This window comes from Psammomys obesus, unplaced genomic scaffold, assembly GCF_907164565.1.
Source record: "Psammomys obesus unplaced genomic scaffold, mPsaObe1.curated_primary_1811, whole genome shotgun sequence".
Lineage (NCBI taxonomy): Eukaryota > Metazoa > Chordata > Mammalia > Rodentia > Muridae > Psammomys > Psammomys obesus.
Window position 1 is genome coordinate 683,849 of NW_026591450.1, and position 23,244 is coordinate 707,092.

Consider the following 23,244-nt stretch of genomic DNA (forward strand, 5'->3'; position numbering starts at 1 on the left):
AGGTCCGCAGGCAGAAAACAACAAGAGACAAGAGCAAAAATACTTTTTAGGACACAAGGGAACAGCTACAGCTGGCTTGGAGGGACCCTGAGTATCTTTGCTTCCTTCCACTCATGGGCATGAACTGAGGTGACCACTGACTCTCTCTGGCTGTGGTACTTCACAGAATAAACAACCTTGTGCTCATTATTGCTGAGTCTAGAAACACCATTAGCTTGGCCAGAAGACAAGTGATGCTCCCCAGGCTGTGGTCAGAGCATACATTTTAATTCAATGGAAATTCGGGGTTTTGAAATGAAAAAAAGCCTGACCCATGGCTACAAAAATACAGGTGTCCTGGAAAGAACCTGAAAAATGCTTGCTTTTGGTGCATCAAATTATCAGACCCCTGCACTGTACAAAAACCAATCCAGGGAGCTACACAGCACCGAGCCACCCATCCCCAGTGGCAACAGCACAAACAAATGTGATCACATATAGTCAGGTTTTAAAAGGCTCATCAGATCAAATTCTCCAACAGGAGCCCAGAGACACAGTGTACGCTGCCTTACTGTGAATGGAGATGGCTCTGTGGGGTGTGCTGTCCGGAATAAGAGATGAATGGAATGTTATCTGCTCAGATAGGCAAAAGTAAAATATCCAAATCCCATTGAAACAAGAAGAAATCACATCTATAGGGACTAATGATCTTATGATAGGTCCACTCCTGGGATTATTTTGAATCCTTCCTAGAAAGAATAAATATTTTTTTTTCTTCATTCACTGGGATGGCCCTACCTTGTAGTTCCTTTTAAAAAATAATATATTAGATTTGTACTTGAGAAAGTAATCAATTTAAAAAAATATTAAAGCCAGTCCATTTAAAACTCAGGAAGCAATATTCTCTGTCCCTGGTAACCTGACCTCCAGTCATCAGTTATCATTTGAGAGTCAAGTCTCCCGGTTAAGAGACAGTAGCATGGCGCCATCATCAAAAGAACAACCCTCCTTTACTGGAGTACATGGTATTTATACGCCCTTCCACGGAGTCCCGCCATCTCCCCCCGCCATTTCCTGTAAAGAGAGCTAAAGCGGGCACAGCTTGAAAAACCTAGAAAACACTCTAGGGAAATCAGTGATTGTGACTGGAACATCCCTTTCTTGGAGCCAGTGGCCCTCCCTCTGTCCCTTACCTGACAGGTGCCCCTCTGCTTTGGGCAGGTTTCAACATCACTGTCACCGTATTGTCAGTCTGATTCAAAGGGGTCTCAAATTCGTACGCTGGCATGGATGGTGCTGGGGAAAAGGATTAGATGGGAGATTCATTAGTTCTTGCTTCTTTTCTCGGTGCCATTTTGCTTTGTTTTACAAAGGACAATGAGACTCTGAATTAAAAGAGAGAGAGAGAGAGAGAGAGAGAGAGAGAGAGAGAGAGGTATGTTAATCCTCTCTGGAGCTTCAGCTTAGGCACCTCTTACAACAGGGGTGACCAATCTCCATGGTTATACCTGTTCAAAGAGACAGCTCTCCAGACAATCCACAAGCAGGAGTTCTCTTTCTAACGGGGAAAATGTTTTTCCTTTATTCTTGAAGATTTTACACTTTTATGTAACGAAACATCATCATATATACTCCCTTATTTCCTTCTCCAGCTCCCCACAAATCCTTCTCAACTTTCTGCCCTTTTCTTTCTTCCTTCTTCCTTCCTCTTCCTTCCTCCTCCCTCTTCCCTTTTCTCCCTCCTCCTTTTTAACAACCAATCAAGTCTAGCTAGTGCTGCCTGTATGTGTTTGGGTGAAGCCTATCCACCAGGGCATACGGAATCCACCATCGGCCACAGGTTTTAAATAGAGAGATAAACAAACAAACAAATAAATAAATAAATAAATAAATAAATAAATGGCAGAGTCTCTCTCCCCCAGCTATCAGCTAGCAACAGTTCTCAGCAATGGATCCTCTCTAGTCATTCCTGACATTGTGTCTTCTCCAGAAACAGCGTCTCAGCACAGCACAGCAACTGTGAGCTTTACAGACTCCTCCCCTTTCTGTACAGATTCACACAGACTCCCCGTGGCATGGAACTGATCGCAGCAGCTGCCAGTCTGACCCATGTGTAAGCAGAGATGCCTCATGTGACTGCTAGAGATCAATTTCTGTGTGCACACTTCTCAACCATCTTATGGGGGGGGAGCTTTTATAGAACAAACGAGAGTTATTTATCAGACACATACATTAAATTTTTTCTAAGCATTCAAAATCAACTCTAATTCCATTAAGAATTAACTCTACTTCACAATATGCAACTATATGCTCGATTCAAGCAGAGTTCTTTCTCTTAGGTTCATGAAAACAGAGAAGAGAGTCCAGGAACTGTAACAGAACCTCCCTTCCCATCTCCCCTTCCCTGGGCTGGGGTCTTGCCATTTGCCGAGGCTGGCCCTGATATCCTAGGCTTAAGCAAGCCTGCCAAGGCCTCCTAAGCAGCTGGAAGCCAAGCCTTGAAATGTGGTTTTAATTCCATAAAAGTCAAATCATTACCTTTGTTGAGCTTGTATAGGGCAATTGAAATGTCAAGTTTCTTTACTTTTGAATAGAATTATATGAACTTGAGGTGGCCAGACTCATATTCACTGGAATTTTTATATAATATATGGAAAAGTTAAATTAATTTTCTAATGGAACATCTTCTTTATGACAACACTTACAGAAATACGCTCTCTACTGGGGAAAGCAAAAACTTAGTTGGAAGGAATACCCATTGGTATACATTTCCTCTTTAAGTCACCACAACAAATTGACATAATAGATAATATTCACTTAAGATCACAGGAAATACATTAAACACCACCACAGTATTCAGGGATTCATATTGAATCCAATAACCGCTCCATGCCACTTTTTAACCTAAGAAAAACTGATTTTTCAGCTCTGCACCGTCCCCATAGCCTAATGATGCAGATTAAATTTCAAGTCAAATTTGTGCACGCGAAAACCTCATGACACTTAAAACATCCCTTAAGTTATAATTTCTTTAAAAACCCCTTTCCTTCCAAGCCTACCAGAACATTTAAAATACTCTAATTTTGGTTATTGATTTCCTCGGTTTCAAACAAACCTTTCATAAAACCAGAGATGAAGGGTAATAACTATAAAAACCAGGGTGTATATTACTGAACTAGCCCATGGGGCTGGTTAACTCTTCTCCTATCCCCCCACTTCCTACTTCTTTACAGCTTTTGTGATTTGGGTATAAAAATGTCACCAGAAATCTTGGTTCTTAGCATATGGCATTCCTGAGCCCTGGCCAGATGAGAAGACTGCAAATCTTAGCAAAAGATCTATGAGTTCCTATGTGAATGGACCATCAGGAGGCAGAGGTAAGCCTTTTCAGATGGAGAAGTCACAGAGGGAGAGGCTTGGAAGGGTGGATTTTGTCCTGGAATCTTTCCAGCCACTGAGAGCTGTCCAGCTGTATTCTATCACACACTTCTCATCAAGATGAGCAGCGCCGTCTCAGACCCACAGAGATGGGGCCATGCAGCCATGGCCTGAGACCTCTGAACCATAAAATAAAGCTCTCCTCTTTCAAATTGCTTTTTTTTTCCCTCCAGGATCCTGTCACAGTGACAGGAAGATGACTAGTAAAACACACTACAAAAAGTTCAAGTCCAAACCCAAATATTTCCCTACTCTTAGCCAAGGGAGGAAGCAAAAAGAAAACTAAGAAAATGCTGGTAGACTTGTTTACCATGATCGCACATCCCACACCAGATGGCAACTTCATTTCCTCCCGTCTGAGGAACACAGGCATTTTCTGCACAGATGAACATGCTAAAAATATTCTTCAAATGATATCTTCTGTTCGGTCTGTAAAAAGCTGGAGCCCCTGAGTGTTTAACGCAGTCCTGCACCTCATCTCTTTGCAGGATGGAAAGCAAGGAGCAAGGGCAGAGCCTGAGGCCAGCAGAGCGCAGGCGCTGCTTTTCTGCTGAGTTCACGGTTTATGTCAGTCTGCGTAGCGCTGCTTCTCTGGTGACCCAGGGTTGCCTTGGAGACCAGAGAACCTTCTGCTTTGTAATCAAGTCCTCCCAGGAAAACTGTAAAGATGCCCACCATGCCCTAATAAAAGAGGGCCATGCCCCTACATGCTAAATACACATAGCACTTTGTTTTATCCTTCGAGACTGTTTTAATTATCCAGAGTTGTGCTAATAAAAATTATTGTTATGTTTTATCTTTGCATTCTTGGCAAGAGCAATGAAAAGGCTCCAAATGCCATTTTGGATGAAACTCATAACTCAACAACATACGATACCTGATATTTTGGTGGTGAACTGGTTTGTTGCCGGAGGTCCGAACCCCTTCGCTGTGCTGGCTCTGATGGTGAAGGAGTATGTGGTTCCAGGATACAGGCCAAAGAACAGAAAATGGGTTTCATTTCCCAGTTTTGAAACTCTTCCACTTTGGTTGGATAAGTCTATTTCTGGGTCAAAGGAACTGACTGCTTTGTAGGTGATCTGCAAAGGGATAAGAACATGATGACGAGCCAAGAGAAGAGGCAAGGCGATCTCATCTTCATCCCACAAGCCTTTGGACACAAGTCCTCTTGACTTGTCGGGTCAAGCTCTTCACTGGAAGCTTTGAACCCCCGGTGTTTTGAAGAGGCCTAGGAACTTAGCATGAGCCTAGGAGTTGTTACCTTTCTAGAGGGAGGGATTTAATGCCAGTAGGTTAGAATGTGAAAGGTAGGTTTAGCATAACCCAGTACATTGAAGTTGTCTGATTTCAATGAGTCCTAAGAGCTGATTTACAAAAACAAAATGCAAAACCAAACAAAACCCAAATTGGCAACTGGCTCTGACTGATAGGCACTGGCAAGATAGAGGCTTCGTCTCTAATCTTCAGCCATGATCTGATTTGGCCATGAATAGGATGCTTGTATTTCCAAACAAGGCTACATTGAAGTATTTTCATCCATGTGGCTGACAATGTCTGCTCCAAAAATAAATCCGAGATGCCTGCCAGTGAGTCTTGGGGCTGCAAATGGACAGCCTATTGTGGGTCAGAGTCAATGACATTTTTCAGAATACTGTCCAACAGAACTGTCTTTCACGGTGGGAAATTTTCTATTCCCTATTAATCAACATGGTGGCCACATGCTATATGGGGCCATTGAGAATGTGAAATGTGGCTATTGAGACGAGCAACTGGACATTTCATTTAATTTTAATCAAATAAAATTGAGCTCTAAATTGCTACAAGTGACTGGCAGCTGTCCCCAAGCGAGTGTGGCTTTAGGTATTTTCACTCACCATGGACTAGACATTTGCATTTTGGCTGAGGTTGGAATGTTTGAAAATAAATGAAACATAGGTGCCTTTAAAATTTGCCTTTTGAAGTGATTTTTTAAAAAAAGAATTTTGGTATGATAGTTCATCAGTTACCCAAGAGCACACACTTTAGTGGTGATTACTAACTTCTACTGCTTGTAATGACATAATTTTTTAAATGCGGCATATTCAAAAGTTTTAAATTGCAAAACCAAGCACTTTTCGGGCTTTTAAATAGGTAAATCTACTTGTAATTTATGTGAAAGAACACTAACACTGTTATTATACGGAGTGATAATTGACATTTTTTTTCTTATATTTACACCATGTCATTATAATTAAGAAGACCTCTTTGGAAGACTATTTAGATTGAATCACCTGAGCTTTGGCAAGGGGATGTTTGCCATGTATATTAATCACCGAGGTAGGTGGTGTCACCAGAGTCAGGCAGATCTGCTGTTAACCCTCTCACTGATGGCTGTTCTGAGGCTGAGGGGGTGGAGGAGACAAGAAACCAGCTCCCCTCCCTGGAGGGAGGACTGTGGTGAAGCCTCCACAGTGTGCCCACTTCCTGAACCCTCCAGAGTGGAATGTGGCAGTGTGACTGCTCCCCAACATTCATTTATTCACTCGTTCATACTTGTGACCCATTTGCGGAGAGTCTCCAGAGGTGCCCAGCACTGTGTTCCGGGCACCTGCTTGGCGTCTCAGATGCTGCTCCTGCCCAGCGGGATAAGCAGGATGGTGAGAGAAGGGCCACAGCAATGCCTCAGTTATGATGAGCGTATTGCAGAGTTGGGTACCGCACATGAAGAACCAGTCAGTCTTCCTGTCTACTCTACTGCCTTGGCTCTAGTCTTCAGCACAGCAAGTGTGAGAAAGCCCAGGCCCTTTGCTTCCTGTCTCAGACCTGTGGTCACCTGCATGTAGCCATGTTTCTGGCCATACAGTGTTGTATTATTCTGGCTTCCACTCTGGGAGGTGACATGTCTGCACTGTCCCACTTAAGGACCTTCTGGACTCTGCTCTTGCTCACCCGCCTTAAACAGGACTGAGGGCCTCTGTGCTGGGTTCTCTATGCATTCACATGTGCTGATTCTGTTTCCACACTGATGGAATACTGGTGCTGTGGCCAGCAGAAGACACAGGCACTGGCTTTAGGAAATGAAGAATCTGGACTGGGTGCAGTGGAACCAAGGGACTCAACAATAAAAAAATATACACGTATCAGTTAAAAACACTAACTATGGAAGAAACAAATGGAATGGTGACATAAGAAGCTTTGTCAGGGAGAAAGGTCCACACAGCCTTTCAAAATGCCTGAGGGATAAGATGCAGGCACTCCTGAGAAGTCTTGAACTCTATAAAGGACCAAATCAGGCAATGAATTTGGGGTTAGAACCTAGATTAAGTCCTGTGACAGAAGTTCCCTTGATCCAAAGAATGGACAGACAGAAGACCTGTGAGGTCCCTAGACGCTATGGGGGTTGGCCTGGGCAACTTTGTGCTTAATTCTGTACATCAAGATGGAAGATTTGGACGTATCCAACAGGCAAACTTTGAACAGGTTGGGTATGCAAATAAAACAATTTTATGTGTTAAAAAAATCCTCTTGGCTTCCAGGTAAGAATTTAATTTGATTTGAGTGTTTAATAAAGGGAGTTGGAGGGTTTAATAAAGGAAGTATAAAAACCACTGGGAATTTTGGTAGAATCCAGTGGCTAAAACTGTGGCATGGGTAATACAAAATAGTTTATCAGACTACCATATGCTCTGGGAGGGACAGCAGGAAAAGACCTATAAATGTTAGGAACAAATCAGACAGCAGCCAGTGATGGAATACCGTGCTGAGGAGTCCAAAGGGGAATTTCAGATAGATCATGCCCCTTATTGAAAGGGAATGGAGTAGATGAGGCTGCATGGAAGGATGAAAGTAGACATTTGAAATGTCCATGTGGACACATACGTGTGACAGAAGTAGGGTCCAAGACAGGCCCAGGCTGGGCGTGAAGATTCGGAAAAGATAAAAAGATGGTCCAGGGAGAAAGACTTTGGTGAGAATTTAGGTGACATTAGGTAATGTGTTCATTCATGCCTTTGACCAGAGTCCCAAATCTGCATATTTGTTAGCCATCCTAAGTCTGGCTTTCTAACCAGAGCAGCCAACATCTCCCTGTGTTTGGGTTCTTTAGCTTTACCTGGTGATGAGTCATGAATGTGGTGAATCTACTGTTTAGTCTTAAATCATGATTTCAATATGTCAGAGACAGAGGATTGCCCGGTGGCCAAACTGAGTCAGAATGGAGAAATGTAAAATGTGTTTGGCTTCAACCCTTTAATAATTCGATAAAAAGTATAGACCCCACTCCTCCTTATAAAATACGACATACTAATTCATGCCTTCCTCAAAGTTATAAATTCTCTTATCTACCCCTAAAGACAATTTTTTTTGAACATATTCACTAAGTGCCAGAAAGTCCTTAGCTCCATTCCCTAAACCTAGAGTCTGAGAGTCAGAAATTCAAAAGCTCCCTGGACCAGGCAGGAGGCAGCCAACTCTCTAACTGTCTCCTGCCACAGAGACTGCAAGCAGTGAGCAGCTGTTGTCTTGGGCAGCACAGACCAAGGTTCCACAGTATCCTGCCAGGCTCAGAGCAGAACGCAACGCTTACTTCTGGCATTTCATACTTTCAGTTGGTCATGCAACGGTGCTTATTAAATACCTATTAAGCACCCGGCAGCAGAAAAAGCAGTGGGAGGCTCCCCGAAGAAAAGTTTGGGAAAGCTTTTATGCCAGTACCAGGTTGCTGGCTGAGGGCAGAAAATGTTTTAAGGAAGCCACTCTAAAGAGTTCTGATTGCCCTCTGGTGAGTCCCGGTGATTCTACAGGATGCCCCTAGACAAAAGCAAAGTGACACCTAAATAAAGTGATGGTGGCGAAGGGTGTTAAACTGGTGAGATGGAATAAGCACTGGCTTACATTGGATGATTTCTGATTGCAGTTAAGTGCCCGGAATCTCCTAGAATTATCTTCCCCCTTTCTCCTCAAAGTCTCCAATTCTACACTGTGAGTTTCACAGAGAGCCCAAATGGAATAGCCTTTCAGGGGACTGAAATTGTCTAGGGAACATGAGTTGATGGTAATTGCAGCCAGCATAAAATATAGGTCTTTAATTGGGGTCTGGGCAATTTACTCTGTGATCACAAAGGAATGGATAATTAAATTTGATTTCAGGGGTGAAAAGGGCCAAGGTACTTCATAAGAAACTAGAGTATTTGAAAGAAATACTAAAAGAACAGCAGAAAATGGCCAAGGTACTTCATAAGAAACTACAGTATTTGAAAGAAATACTGAAAGAGCAGCAGAAATATACTGTAGGAGGGAGTTGGAAAAGTGCTGTAGGAGGGTAGAACCACATGAGCAAATGAGAGTGGTGTGAAAAATTAAGAAGGCTCTTGGAGAGGAAAAATAAACCCAAAACACTGAAGACCACGGCCATTAAATCTAGAAGACAGACAGTGCAAGAGGAATTATTCATAATAACAACTGGGAAGATACTCAGAGGTAACTGTAGTTCCTTTGTTTGTTGATATTTTATTTATTTTTATTGCATGAGTGTTTGATTGTATGTCCATGCACCATACATATGTACTGTTCACAGAGTCTAGAAGATCTGGATGGAAGTTAGAGATGGCTCGGAGCCATCATGTGGGTGCTAGGAATTGAACTAAGGTCCTCTGGAAGAGAAGGCAGTGCTCTTAACCACTGAGCTATTTCTATAGCACCTAATAGTTGCCAATTAAAAGAAAGAGTGGGAAGGTTGCTTTCCTTTGAATAGTTTTGTACTTATTCTGAAAGCATTATTACGGTTTCAGCTTGCCAAGGTGCTGAACTGTGACGCTAAACTTCCTAACACTGCTCTCAACTCTCATCCCTTCTTCAAGTTTACCAAACTCGGACGATGGTGATTAAGCACACACAGTCATTAAGGCTCATGATCTTGAGATGTCTCAACTCCTAACATACAAATGGCCCTATCAGCAGGCCTTACTTTGAGTCAAACTGAACTTTCTGTGCCAGTCAAACACAAAACTGACTGGGTTTGGCACTGGTTTAATTCTTCCTAAAGTCGGTGATGGGACAGTTGTTTCTAGTGGAGAATAGGAGCTTCACTTTGTGGTTTTTGTCTTCTTCCAATGTCTTAGACGTAGCGAGTACAAACCTGTAGATGTGTAACGCTCATGGTCATAGGTCTAAATTTAACTATAGACACAGAGAAAAAAATCAGTGAGATGCCATGCCTATATGCTATACATTAAGCATATATAAACAACTGAGACATAAGTTAGTGAGATGCACTGCCTCTGTGTAACACACTTTGGGGTATTACTCACTGACAGACCTCTAGAAACAGGCTCAATACCAATGTTTAAATCGCCGTGGTTACTCTCAAATGGGCTAAGAGAGGCAACATATACTTCCCACCAGCAGTCCCTATAAGTACACATTTCTCTCTGTCACCAGTCAAAAGTTTACATTATACAAATTATACAAAATTAAACAAATTTATTTCCTATTTAAATCTCTCCAATTCGTTATTTAAATTCAGTGGGTCTGCTATCACATGCTTCTAGGCCAGTTCGAATACCCGAGTCACCTCTTCTTACTCACTGTCTGCCCCCCCCCCCCACTGGCTCTTTGTAGTGTATGTATCTTAATCTGAATAAAGTCTGTATACACCACAGCCATCAGTCCATCTGCTTCCAGGAGTGCTGAAAATAGTCACTGCAAGCCTTCTGTTGACAGTTTTCATGTCTTTGATTATCACGTAGTATAAACCTTATGCAAACAAAATCCACTGAGATCTTTCTCGTGGGTCTCCCGGGGCTTTTTGTGTTTACCTGGACAGGTGTAATACAAAAATGTCCTCTAAATTTCTGCTGGAGAGTTCTCATGAGATTAACTTTGCATATCAACCATGGAAGTGTCTTATATTTATTTTTGTACTATGTGAGCTGGTGACCTCCCTCACAGGGTATGCGTAATTATAATCAAACATGGTTTTGCTAATATTAAACTGTGCCCATCTATATTGATAAATAAAACTGCAGTGTACTTTCTGCCTTATGAAAGTTTGGGCTTGTATCTAGCTCTAACAGTGGGTTACTACTAAGAGAAAAACTGAGATGTTCATTCTACGTTGAATGTTTGTAAACTTAACAGGCCTGCTAGAAGAACAGCATCGCGTTAGATAAGCTGGCAGGACAGCCACTGAGCATGGATGTAACTGCCGGACCTGGATTGTAGGAAGATAACTGACAAAACAAAGTGGCAAAGTCAGCAAACAATTGTGAGAAGGGCAAGGACAGAAAGACGGTGAGAAAAAGGGAAAGGAGAGGCCCTACAGTAAAAGGATGAAGGTACAGTTACAATGAAGACAGAAGAATAGAGGAATATATCTTGTGTAAAGACCAAAACACAAATGATGCTATTAGTGTTTTTCAAGCATCAATGCTTTAGTGTACTTTTTATAAGATATAAAGGAAAACCGAACAATAATCAAAACCCAGCATATGTATTTATCTCTACAGCAGACAATCTATTTTATCCGCACATCATCTAAGAATGTTAACAGCCCCCAGGGAACACCTTTATTACTAAAGCAGTCACCAACCATGGCAATCTTCACCTACACTCAAATGTGACTCCATGGCAGAATCTCCATGGCAGAATCTCTGTTCCGATGGTCCCTGCTTCTTTAGAAGCCATCCCTTAGCTTTGTTCACATGGCATCTGTTCTGCAAGTCTGGGAGCCTCCACAGAGTGGACACAGGCTGGTGCTATACTGATCATCTTCCCCAGCAGAACTGTGTGCGCTTGTGTAAGACAAGTGAACTATGACTCAGGAGCACTGAGGTCTCAGGACATGACCTTGTTGAGATGCTGCCTAAGCACTACTTGGAGGAATCTGGAATTACTCTCCTCCTTTACTTAGAAACCAGGCAGGAATGGGAGAGACTGATTTGGTACTGAGACGACACAATTAGTCATTTAGACTCGACTCAAATATTTGATATTTTCCCCTTTGGAACTGTAGGAAAATAAGCCATCCTGCTCTACTTGCAAATATCTGGTTGCTAGAACCTTGATTTATGGCATATCCACACGTCTGCACTGTAGCAGCATTTAGATCAGTGTTCAGCTGGGACAGCCTGCCTACTAGGCCGGAGAGATTAATGGCATCTTCTTTTGAAATATTATTTTCCCTGTTGTTTTCATGCTGAAGTTACTTATCACACAAAGATAACTGTCTGGTGGGATTAGGGAGAACGAATCTTGCTATTAATTTCTGTCTCTCTAGAGAGCTACCTGTGGCTTTGGGGACAGGTGGACAGACTGTTTGGGCCTTAAACTTCAAAGAATGGCTTTTCAAGTAAAAAATCCCGTTATTCTTAGATTAGAATCTGTAAAATCGATGTCCAAACATTGCTAGAGGGCCCGAGACATGAAGTATTTTCACCATGCAGGGGAAAAAAAATTGACCTTGCTTGACCTGACTATAAAACATTTCCACAGAAGCTGAGCCATGGATTTCCATGAACTTATGTTTTTACAATAAACAGAGAGTAAAAACAACACTTTTGCCTTTATTCACTTTGCTCTCAGTTATTATTATTGTTATTATTATTATTTTTTTTTGCATTTCAAAATCAGCTTTCAGAAGGTCTGAGGAAACATCACTGAGTCTGTGGGGTCAGTGAAAGGATTCTTTCCAACAGCTCAACTGCTCACGTTCCTGTCAGAGCCACTGACAGGCGGCCAGGCAGATCCATGTGCAGATTGGCCATAATATTTAGAAATCTTACAACATGTAATTTGTTGAATTTGCATTCATATAAATGCTAATTTGAAAAACAAACCCTCTTGTTTCAATGATGATGGGCACAATGAGACAATGCTCACAGTCATGTGAAGATGGCTGTCACCCCATTATTGCTGCTATTTTTTTCTTGAACAATTTATCAAATTCTCTTTTTGCTACCCTCACTCAACTCTTTGATGTACCCCAGCAGACAAAATGGTGTCAATGAAATCTAAGGAATGCATGCTGATACAAAGGAACCAAAAAATATTATTTTGTGGTTACTGTGGAGATAATTTTTATTGACTTTTCTAATTGGCTAATCAGTGTTCATTTGTAATAGTGGAAAAATTGTTCATAGCCAAGAAAGAACACGACTCGCTGATCACTTCCTAATCAATGTATATTTCAAAATATTTATTACTTTCAGTAATAGTGACTTTTAAAAATGTCATGCTGTTTCTTAATATATAACACACAATACACAGTGATCCAACTTATTTTACTTATGTGTCTTGAAATTATGCATAGTTGAAAAACTTGCTTGTAATCTTCTGCTTCTATATTACAACAATCATGACTATAGAAAGCACTAAACTCTCCCAGAAAATATGAAATTGTGTGTTTACAATACCAGAGAGCTCAGATTGTTACAATACATTATACTTAAGAAGTAAATCACCAACAGATATGTAAATTACCTCATATAACGTGATGACACCATATGTTTGTGTGGGCTCTCTCCACTGAAGAAATATCTTCTCCTCAAAGGCACTTCCTTGGATGGATTCCGTTGGGACAGCACCTGGGACTAGAGAGGATGGTGAGCAATGAATGTGTTGGTCATAACCAACCTTCCCAAGGAGGTCTTAACTATCCATAGAGCTTGCAGATCTTAACAGTCTAAGATAACTTTGCATTTCTTTGCAAAATCTGAAACTGAAAGCCACTGTAACTACACGGTGCTTGTGAAATGATTGTATCTTTTTTTTTTTTTTCTGTAAGGTGTGAGCCAGTTACACGACGGTCTGTTATTTTCCCTTTGTATATAGTGTTTTCCATTCTTCCAGAAGAAAGGAAGCCAATAGGTTTGCAAGTGGTGCTGGTGGGAGTGGTGGGTGGGGATGCTAGCTTTCCAAGTCGCCAGGACTGTTACAGATAGAGAGAAATGATGGCAGTGACAGACTTGTAAAGCAAACACCAAGGAGGCTGAGGCAGGAGGGTAGAGAATTTAAAGTGAGCTAAGGTTATACAGGAAAATATCCTCAAAATCATTGGTGGCCGGAAAACTTCCAATCAAAATGACATTCCAACACAAGTGCAGCGTTGGTGGAATATGTGAAATGATACAGATACTTTGACAATCACATGGCAGCTTTTCAAATCAGTTATACATACAAAGATACTCAAGGTGAGCCAGCTATCCCACTATCTGTCATCTGTTTACCACCTATGATCTTTCTATGCCTGCCCGTCCATCCATCCATCTATCCACCTATCTATCTATCCATCTATCTATCCATCTATCCATCCATCTATCTATCTATCCATCTATCTATCTATTATCTAGCCAGTTAGCTATCTATCATCTATCTATCTGTCTATTATCTATCTATCATCTATCTGTCTGTTGTCTATCTATCTATCTATCAATCATCTATCTGTCTGTTGTCTATCTATCCATCTATGTATCTAGCATCTACCTATCTATCTATCCATCTATCATCATCTATCTATTCTTCATTGGTTCTGCCCATCCATCTAATATACCTAGTGAGTACCCATGATAAGTGAGAATAGTCAGGTCAGAAGACTGTACAACATATTAACAGCAGCATTATTCTTAAATGGAAATAACCCGAATGTTCATCACCGCATGAATGGATAAGCATCAATAAAGATTTTTAAAAGTAGGTCAGAGAGATGTTTTAGATTGTGTGAGGATATGAATAGTCTTTTAATTGTCACCAAGTCTGTCTCAGACTGGAAGGACACCTAGAATTTCAAAAGAAAGTGAAGGATTTCAATTTTTAAACTCATTTTTATTTGAGGGTGTGCTTGGTGGTAGAGGGAGAGTCTTTGTATTTAATCCGAATGGAGGCAAACATGCAACAGGAAAGCACTTTATGGACCACATGGGGTGTTGGTGAGCACTATTCAAGACTCTCCAATAATTAAAAATGCACAGTTTAGACAAGCTGGTACTCCAAACTGGATTTCACTTAACTCACTTCTAAAATGACTCAAGTCTATTCCTCATGGATAATGCGTGAACAATACATAATATGAAAGTAATCACTCATTGGGGCTGAAGAAGGCAATAGAACTTTATGTTGAAACAAAGTAACACATGCTGTTCAGAAGTGAGGACACTGCTGAGTTCGTAGAAATCTTGAATTCCAGACTCCAGGCTTATACTGCTTAACCAACGGGAAGCTGAACCTCAGCAGGCCAGGCCTGAGAAAATGCTAAAAACCCGCATCTTCTTTGCCTCCAGAGTGTTTCCTGTGACATCATTTTCTCACAGTATCAGCACGGCCATATTAGTGGATGATCGTTTACATTTGGAAATGTACAACTGGATGATTGCATGATCATTTACATTTGGAAATATTTATGTAGGTTCAGGAATGAAGAGGGGATACAGAGGAAATCAACCTAAAGTTGAATGGGATAGATTCAAGTTACTTTGATTTGAAGGACATCTTGAAAAAGAAAGCAAACTCTGAAAATGTCTTAGAAGAGACATGGTAACTGAAGGTATTGCGAAGAGTAGTTTAAGTGGGGCTGGCAAGATGGCTCAGTGGGTGAAGGTAACTGCAGCCAAGCCGACAGCCTGAGCTCCACACAAAGGACTTATGTAGTGGAACAACAGGACCAGCTCTTGTCACTTTTCATCTGAAATCCACAGGAACACCATGGGATATATGAGCCCTCAAGACACACAGATAAATGTGAAATAAATAAATGAATAATGCATTAAAAGGAATGCTTTAAGTGGATTCATCAAAAAAAATTTAAGGGTTAGATGTTGGTATAATGTTCTTTTGGAATGTATACACTTTACCCTTGTTCATTCAAATACTGATTTCTCTCCCCCACTCTCTGGTTTCAATCTCAACATTGCATTGTGATACTTATTCTAAGCATCACTTGTCTCAACTTTGTGTAAACATGACAAAATAATGCAACTAGCCACAATATTGAGCAATGGAAAGGAAGCAGGAAGAGAGGGAGGAGCCAGAGGACAGGAAGTTGTGGGAGGCAGAGGAGGAAAGGAGGGCAGGAGAGAGCTGGGAGAGCAGAGCTGGAAGAGAGGTCTTGGAATGATGTGGAGAATGAACCAGACCTAAGATTTCACAAAAAGCAAGTAAAATGGGTAAAATCGGAATGTTAGGAAATTGAAGGCTTAGAGGTTTAGGATAAAGTAACTATTGCCCAGCACTGTGCTCTAGGTTAACTAAATAAACCCAGTCTCTGTGTGAGGATTTGGGTATACAGCCGTTTAGGATCAACAGCAGCGTTACTAAAATAATATCAATAGTAAATACTAATCACCACTTACAACAGTTAGACTAGGAAAAGCAAACTTTATTTATTTATTTATTTGTTTATTTATTTTTATCCAGAAGACTTACTAGAGAAAATAAAACCTCATGTAAACTTAGGCTGAATATCTGCTTTTAGACAGTCTAGGATTCAGGAGTTCAGGGAAGCAGCCCTAACACTTATGCTGTCCAGTGATACTGCCAATGGTGGTCAAAGCTAACTTCCACACACTTCCTGATAAAATAAACATTTCAGTAATGTGTGATTCCTGAACAAAATGAGGTTGGCTAAACCAGAACTGCGATGGACTGCTGCTTCTCTCTTCAAACTTGGTATTGTTTGACAATTATTCTACTTGTCTTTTCTCTCCCCATCTTCTTTAAAGTATGTCTTTGTTTGGTTGGTTATTGAGAAAGCATAATTTGCAATAATAGTTCTTTTCTAATTAGCTGAATGCTGCTGAGCCACAAAACAATAGGTTTTTTATTTGCAAATAACATAGGCCTTAATTCCTGAGACTAGTAAGATAATTTAAACAAACAAACATACAAAATTAGCGATTCTGACATTTTGACAGGATTCCAAAGATTTCCCAACTTCTATTAGTTCTCACTTTGAAACTCAAAGGAGTTGGGTGAATTCTCAAATCTGCTAGTCCTGTCTCATCTTGATGAAAAGGTTAGAGTTTCTCTCCTGCTGAATCAGCAATAGTGTTAGTTAAAACAGGAGTAACATGTTTATCAGTAATCCTTTCTCATTTCATGTAAGGACTGATTTTTGTATTTTTGAATGTTTATCAACCTAGGTCATGCATATTGGGACAGATAACAAACAGTGGTTTATTCTTAGAAGTTGTTTATGCGGTTTATACACTATATTACGTTTTGTTATAACATATTATAATATTATAATGTTATAACATTTAAACAAGAGATGTATAGCAACCCTCTCTACAGTTCAAGGAACACTACAGAGAAGGGGTGGAAAGAATGTAAGAGCCAGAATCAAGGAGATCTCCTGAACACGCCATGGCCTTGCGATCACAGGCTCATGCCGGACGGGGCTCCTGCTGTACGTCTGTGCTGAATTTTTACTGGAAGGATGAGAAAGAATGCCACGGAAGGATGTTTAAATCAGCGGTCTGTGAAACTGATCCAATACCTCAGACAAGCCTTTCTCAATCCAGTATGACAGATAAAAGAACTACTTAGAATACTGTAGAATTGCCATGCAGGAAAGCGCCACGTAACTAATAGGATGCAAAGTATAAGCACTGGCTGTGGGCCTAGACCTAAATAGAAACCTATACCACCCCTTCTAGAGCTCAGGGAACATTCCAGAACTATGTGAGCTGGGGGACAGGGCGAGGGGCTAAACAATACCATCCTCGAGACTCTCACAACCATTGCAATCACTGTGGGTTTTTTTCCCCCCACAATTGTAGTTATCTGTGCCAGACCCACACAGGACCAGCTCTGTCAATAATCAGTCAAAGAACACGCAGCTCTCAAAGTCAGAGAGACCATAGCTGTTTCGTAAGAGCACGTTTCGCAGAGGCGTGGCATACGGAAGCACTTACGGTCTTCGTCTGTCTGCACCGTGAGTTCTTGACTTTCCTTGCGCCCCTCGGGGTTCATGAGGATGAGCTTCACGCTGACGTTCGTGTAGGGCGACAGGTTGGTGATTGTATGCTGAGGGTGCGAATTATCCGTATCCCAGCTTACTTCTTCTCGCACCTGCTCCTGCCCCCCAACCTGGTAACAGTAGTGCACCGTGAGATTGTAACTATGGCAGCGAGTCACATTGTACCCAAACGGCTCCCAGCGGATGGTGATTTGTCGAGACTTGACCTCTACAACCTCCAGTTTTCTCGGGCCACGCATGGGATCTATTTTGAAAAAGAAGAAAAACACACAAGAAAAGAATTTAACAAGGTAGAGGCCGTACCCCATAGAAACTTGAATGACATGCAAAAGAATGTATGTAATTGAATAATATGAATTAAAATATACAGAGAAAGATTAAGGCTTGATTTTGAAATGACGGGACCAAGACAAACCATATAAGCATTACTGAGTACTTACCATGCCTCACACCATGTGGCAAGGGTGTGCCTTTCGGGGTTGGGAAAAGACTATGCTAGAGGGCTCTGCTTTGCCAAAGCCATGGTTCACTGATAATTTCAAATTTTATTTTACATAAGCATGGTTGCCATAGAGAATCCAAGAGGGTGACACTTGGTAAGGAAAGTAGATACGGAACCGTAAGAAATGATGGTTATGATCTGCCAGTCATTTAAGACACTTCTGTGAACTGGACGCTTCCATTCCAGATACATAGATCTAAGTTCTGTAGCCAAGTCAGGCTTGATGACCTGGTCAGAGTCAAGGCTGGACTCTGGCACTATGATTCTGAGGTGACAAGAAAACTGTGCTGCAGGATAGTAATGATTTCTCAGCATGATGGAAGACCAGAATGTGTAATAGTGATCTTGTGTATTTAATTTTGAGACAAGAGTACTAGAAATACTTCCCCTTCTTCTCCTAATCTGAGGACAAACAGGCCCGGGGCACACTCTCCTGCTCAGCTCACCTAGACAAAACCACCCATGCTGGAGGGAGCCAGAAATGTGTCTGTCAGCCTTGTGTCTGAAGATCTTTTTTGACTTCCATGTCTGTCCTTTTCTAACATATCGCTTTGTCTACATACTTTAGGGACCACAGACAAGAAGACAAAAATGGCCCCATGAATTACTGAGTGGAAATTGGAAGGAATAATCCTTATGAATGAACTACTTTTTTAATACTTAAATTATGAGTTTTAGAAATCAACTTTTAAAATTACAAATGTTAAAAATGTCATAAATAAGTTGCTGAGAACCAACACCAGGTTTCTTCCAGATTAGTGATTTTTTTTTTATAATATAAAGGAAATGCCACATACTATTTAATGTTCCATTAGTCAAATGTTTATAAAACTTTCAAGAAACCCAAGACCTCTTACGGATTAGCAGGTATCTCTTCACCCTCTTCCTGTTTAATCACACGTCTCCACAAGGACCATGCTAAAGTGCTTTCCCAAGGTTTTCATCAGCTGCACTAATAAAATGACTGATTGCCTCAGAGATTAGCTTAAACAAGCAATGCAGTTCTAACTTAATTTCAATGGAAACCTATTTTGCACTGCACACAGTACTCAGCATCATTTTGGTATGTCTTACCTAAGAAAACACACCTTTAAACAAAGCCTCAGAATTATAAAGCTAAGCAGTTTTGTCTGTCTGCTGGTAACATTTTCGAAGAATGCATGCTTCCCTTTTCCTTAGCACCTTTAAGAAGTCTAGCAAGGCAAACGAAGTCTCAAGCTGGCAAGGAAATGGGTAAGCTGGCAGTGATCCAGTGATCGAGCATCTCCATGACCAAGTATATAAAATCATGACTGTCACGAGAGTCAGAATTAACAGCGCCAATGGGTGTGTTGCCCCTCTTGTATGAAGAGGTTGGCCCTCACTGCCCAGCACCATCAAGTCCCAGATTAACCAAATACAAAGCTACTTTTCACAAGCATCTATGAAAGCAGACTGTCCCTCACGTGGGATGAGTCACACCCCTGGTAGGTCCACCATACTCCAGAGTGGACCACCACCCAGAAGAATATGAGCAGAGCAGATTGGGCTCAATGGGTTGTTAAAATGATTACAACAAAAGAGGACACAAAGTTGGGGGATATGGGGAGGTAGGAGTTGACCTGGCAGGAGTTGGAGGAAAGAGTTGGGTCAATATGATCAAAATTCAGAAGGCTCTGCATGACATTCTCAAAAAAAAAAAATCAGTAAAATATTTTAAAGAAGATCTCTTCCCTTATATATATATTTTTTATACTTCACGTTGAAATGAAAGCAGACATACATTGTAGAAAAACCACATTAGGAAATTCGGTCCTTTCCTAGGCTACCTATTTGCAGAGAAATCAGGCAAGACACATAGTCAGCCCAGTGACCAGAAGGGGAGTCCACAGATGCTCCAGTAGTTACTGTTGCTAAAGCATCATGTTTAGCAGGTTAGATGCATTTAGTGGAGTTCCGAATACAGAGAGGTGAGTCTGTAAGAGGGCATGACATGTATATTTCCTTTTATACTCTTTGGAGGCTTTTGCCAACAGTTTGCAGCTCTGTTGTATCTATGGAGATATTGATGCAATGTGGCAAGGTCAGTGCCAACAGGGGTAGCTGTGAATCACATCACCAGGGCATCGTAATAAAAAATCCTGGCCACCTCTACCTGTTAAAATTCGGAGACAGCATTTGAATCAACAAATTAATGATTAAATGGTTTACTCTTGGTGGGATGCTGTCATATTTCTCTTGCTTGGGCCCAGAGGCCAAGTTAAGAGCAGGAACGGGGATGGTGGTTAGTTAGACAAATAAAAAATAAGAATAAAAAACAACCAACCAAACAAAAATACTAATACATCAGCAGTGTGGGTGGAGCTCTAGCATCTGAGGACCTGAGGGCACAAAACCGTATGCCAGATCAGGCCAAGCAATCAACCACAAACCACAAATGCCCAAAGATAGATTCCCCCAGCATGTAAGTGGTGTCTCAGGTGCTGCCATGGCTTTCTCTCTTCAATCACACTGTGGCTAGAGCAAGACCAGCAACTAAGCATTCAGCAAGTCCACACAAGCAATCTTCTTCCTCTTTCCTTCTTCTGGTCTGCAAAGTTTAATCTGAACAGGCCATGGCTTTAAAGGGCCTGTGTCTTAGGTTGGCACTTTACGCTACCTCCAGCTTCAAGGTTTCTGTGGAACTATTTCAATTAGTGTGCTGCTAACTGTGAGCAAGCCATTCCAAGGGGATACTGACACCAGTGAGTTACACGGAAGGCCGCTCCAGATGCTAAAGGGCATCGTTGTAGAAACAGATCAAGCGGTAGCAGCTTTATAAGCAGAAATGTGGGGCGTCAGTAAGGCTAATTGGACCATACAGGGCACTCCTGAGAGGATGATACAAACACCGCCCTTACCCACCACGTTCCCTTGACATGCCATTAGTGCTATTCTATGGGAACAGTACAAATCCCCTCCAGTTAAGTAACCGGGCAATAAACTATATGCTCAGGACCAGTAGTTACAGGATATTTGCTCCTCATTCCTCACAGATCCCAAAGACAGGACTGAGGATAGGAATCGATTCCACAGCCATTTCTCTTTTTACTCACACCCTCAGGACACACTGACACCCCCTGCCTTCTTGACAAACCCTGTTTGTGTGAATCATGAGGACAGCTGGTCTACCATGAGCTCATGACAAGCTACCAAAATGGCATCCCTCAGGAGTACCAGAGCAGCCACTGCAGGAAGTTACGGAAGCTCCAGTGACTCCCACACTGGCCCAGGGCATTTTTCATTCCGTTCTCTTTCTGCCAGATTGAGCCAGGCTTCCAGCGGAGAAGCCTGACAGCTACATTCCTGACCCGAGGGACCAACAAGCCCAGTTCTAGCCTCCAGCCCTTGGTATCCTATTTAATCAGCCATCCTGCCTTCTTCTCCCTCATCCCCTTGTCCCGGAATAAGGGCAGACGCTGACTGATAGGATCAATTTCCATTGCAGGCTCAATTCGCAGCTCATTTCTCTGGAACTCTGCACTTTACCTCCTATTACTTCTGCAATGCTTTTTCAGAAACTCAATTTCAGAACCTGTGAGAGATATTTGGGTGTAATTTTAGGATCCTGTCATCGATAATCAAAAACATAGATTACAACCAACACTCCTGCTAACAGGCTTCACTTTCCTACCTCTTTGTGAACCACACAGGGGTCTATTACAATCCCGGGAATAACACCTAAGTGTGGTGGCGGCCCCTTTAGGACCTCCGGCTCTGTTATTTCTGCTCATGAGTCTCACAAAGGAGAGTGCCAACTTAATAAAGCCGCCGCTTCATTTACCGCACTATTCAGCTAAATCAGAGCAAAGACCCCATTAGCCCATGTTGCTTTGGCCTCCCCAGTGATTCTGTATTCGTAAGCAGCCATGATTCCAGGCTCGTGGCACGGTTTGCAAGTGGTATGGCTATGGTTTTGGAATCAGTCAAAGCTTTCTAAAGTTTAAAATGCATCTTTACCAGCCAAGCTGAAAATCCCGAACTCTATTAGCTTTACACTCCCTATACACATCTGTATACCTGGGGTGCAACTTGATGCAAGAAAGCTTATTTCATCCTCTGCATGCTCTCTCCTGCCAGATCACCCCCTCCCCCAGATACTACATTAATACCTTCTACAGGTCATCACAACTAGAACCAAGGAACACCCTGACAGCCCTTGTGGGGTTGTGGCAGGAAGAGCCTCAGCTCAAGGTAGCCTGCACTGCACAGCTCAGCCAAGTTCTCCAAAATAAACAACAAAATAAAGCTACAACAAAAAGGTGTACCCCTGAAATGAGTTTGCTTTTAAGTATACGAAAATCCTGTGCAAAGAAAGAGTAATTCCATTTTCTAAAAAAGACAAAATATAACAAAAAACAAACAAACAAAAAAACAACAAGCTGAGTTTCATATGTACTAATTTAGAGCTGGCCTGGGAGTAATTTGAACTACTCAGGAGCTGGAGGCAAAAAGGAGTCTCAAATTCAAGTCTTGCTAGGGATACAGAGTAAGTTCAAGGCCAGCCTGGGTAACTTAACAAGAAGGAAACCATCAGAGGGAATTGGTAGAGATTTAAGAGTGTACTAACTGGAACCCTGTCCAAAAGGATAAATGAATGAAAGTGCACACGGTCAAATATTCTATCTGGTTCCTTGGTTTAGGTCAGGCATAGTCAGTCTCAAGGTCCAAGTGCTGACTTGTAAGGGTAATTCATCTGCTACCCTGTGCGACTGTCCACACATCGGTCACTTTGAACATCTTCATTTCAGTTGCAACAGGGAGTTGGGATTTTTGCTCACAATTATTAAACACTGGAAGAATTGGCTTACACAACAACATGAGTGGATGTGCCTTTCTGGTGGCAACAGACTTTCTTAGACAAAGGGCTAAAACCCGCACAAAGACTTCAAACACCACCATCACCACACAGGTAAGCCTAGAGGGGGCCTTGTTCCATTAGAGTTGGGTGCTGCTGGGAGAAGGGTGTGAACATTGCTGTGTTTAGTCTGGGGCTTAGGCATTTCAATTGTTAAAAAGTAAACAGTACTGGGCAATGTTTACCTTTTTTAGGAAGTTACTTATTTCTAAGTAATGGGTTTGGGAAATCTAGAAAAGAGTTGTTTTTTAAAAACGCGCTACTGACACTTTCTGAAAGAAAAAAAAAAAAAACATGTGTGCACTGATGACAGAGCAAATACTGAGAACAGTCATTGGCTCATTCTGCCCAAGTCAAACAGTTGGAAGATGTGTTCTTTAAACATGATGTATTCCTTTGTGATTTTTTAAAAAATTTGAACAAGAAGGCTTTAAAGCACATTCAAATACATGAGATGAAACAATTGTCTATGCATCTACTGCACCTATTAAAATCAAGTGT

At 41.5% G+C, this 23,244-nt stretch overlaps 1 protein-coding gene across 3 annotated transcripts in view; it reads right to left on the minus strand.

Annotated features, from left to right (window-relative positions):
- The window catches only part of Ptprm (protein tyrosine phosphatase receptor type M), a 676,296-nt gene that overhangs the window by 258,542 nt on the left and 394,510 nt on the right, over nucleotides 1–23,244 (minus strand). For all 3 annotated transcript variants that reach the window (XM_055610111.1, XM_055610108.1, XM_055610112.1), the window contains exons 8-11: nucleotides 17,301–17,609; nucleotides 12,874–12,983; nucleotides 4,295–4,496; nucleotides 1,173–1,275 (exon numbers count right to left, since the gene is read on the minus strand). In XM_055610111.1, the coding sequence (XP_055466086.1) occupies nucleotides 1,173–1,275; nucleotides 4,295–4,496; nucleotides 12,874–12,983; nucleotides 17,301–17,609 (724 nt within the window). The remainder of the gene's footprint in view (nucleotides 1–1,172; nucleotides 1,276–4,294; nucleotides 4,497–12,873; nucleotides 12,984–17,300; nucleotides 17,610–23,244) is intronic.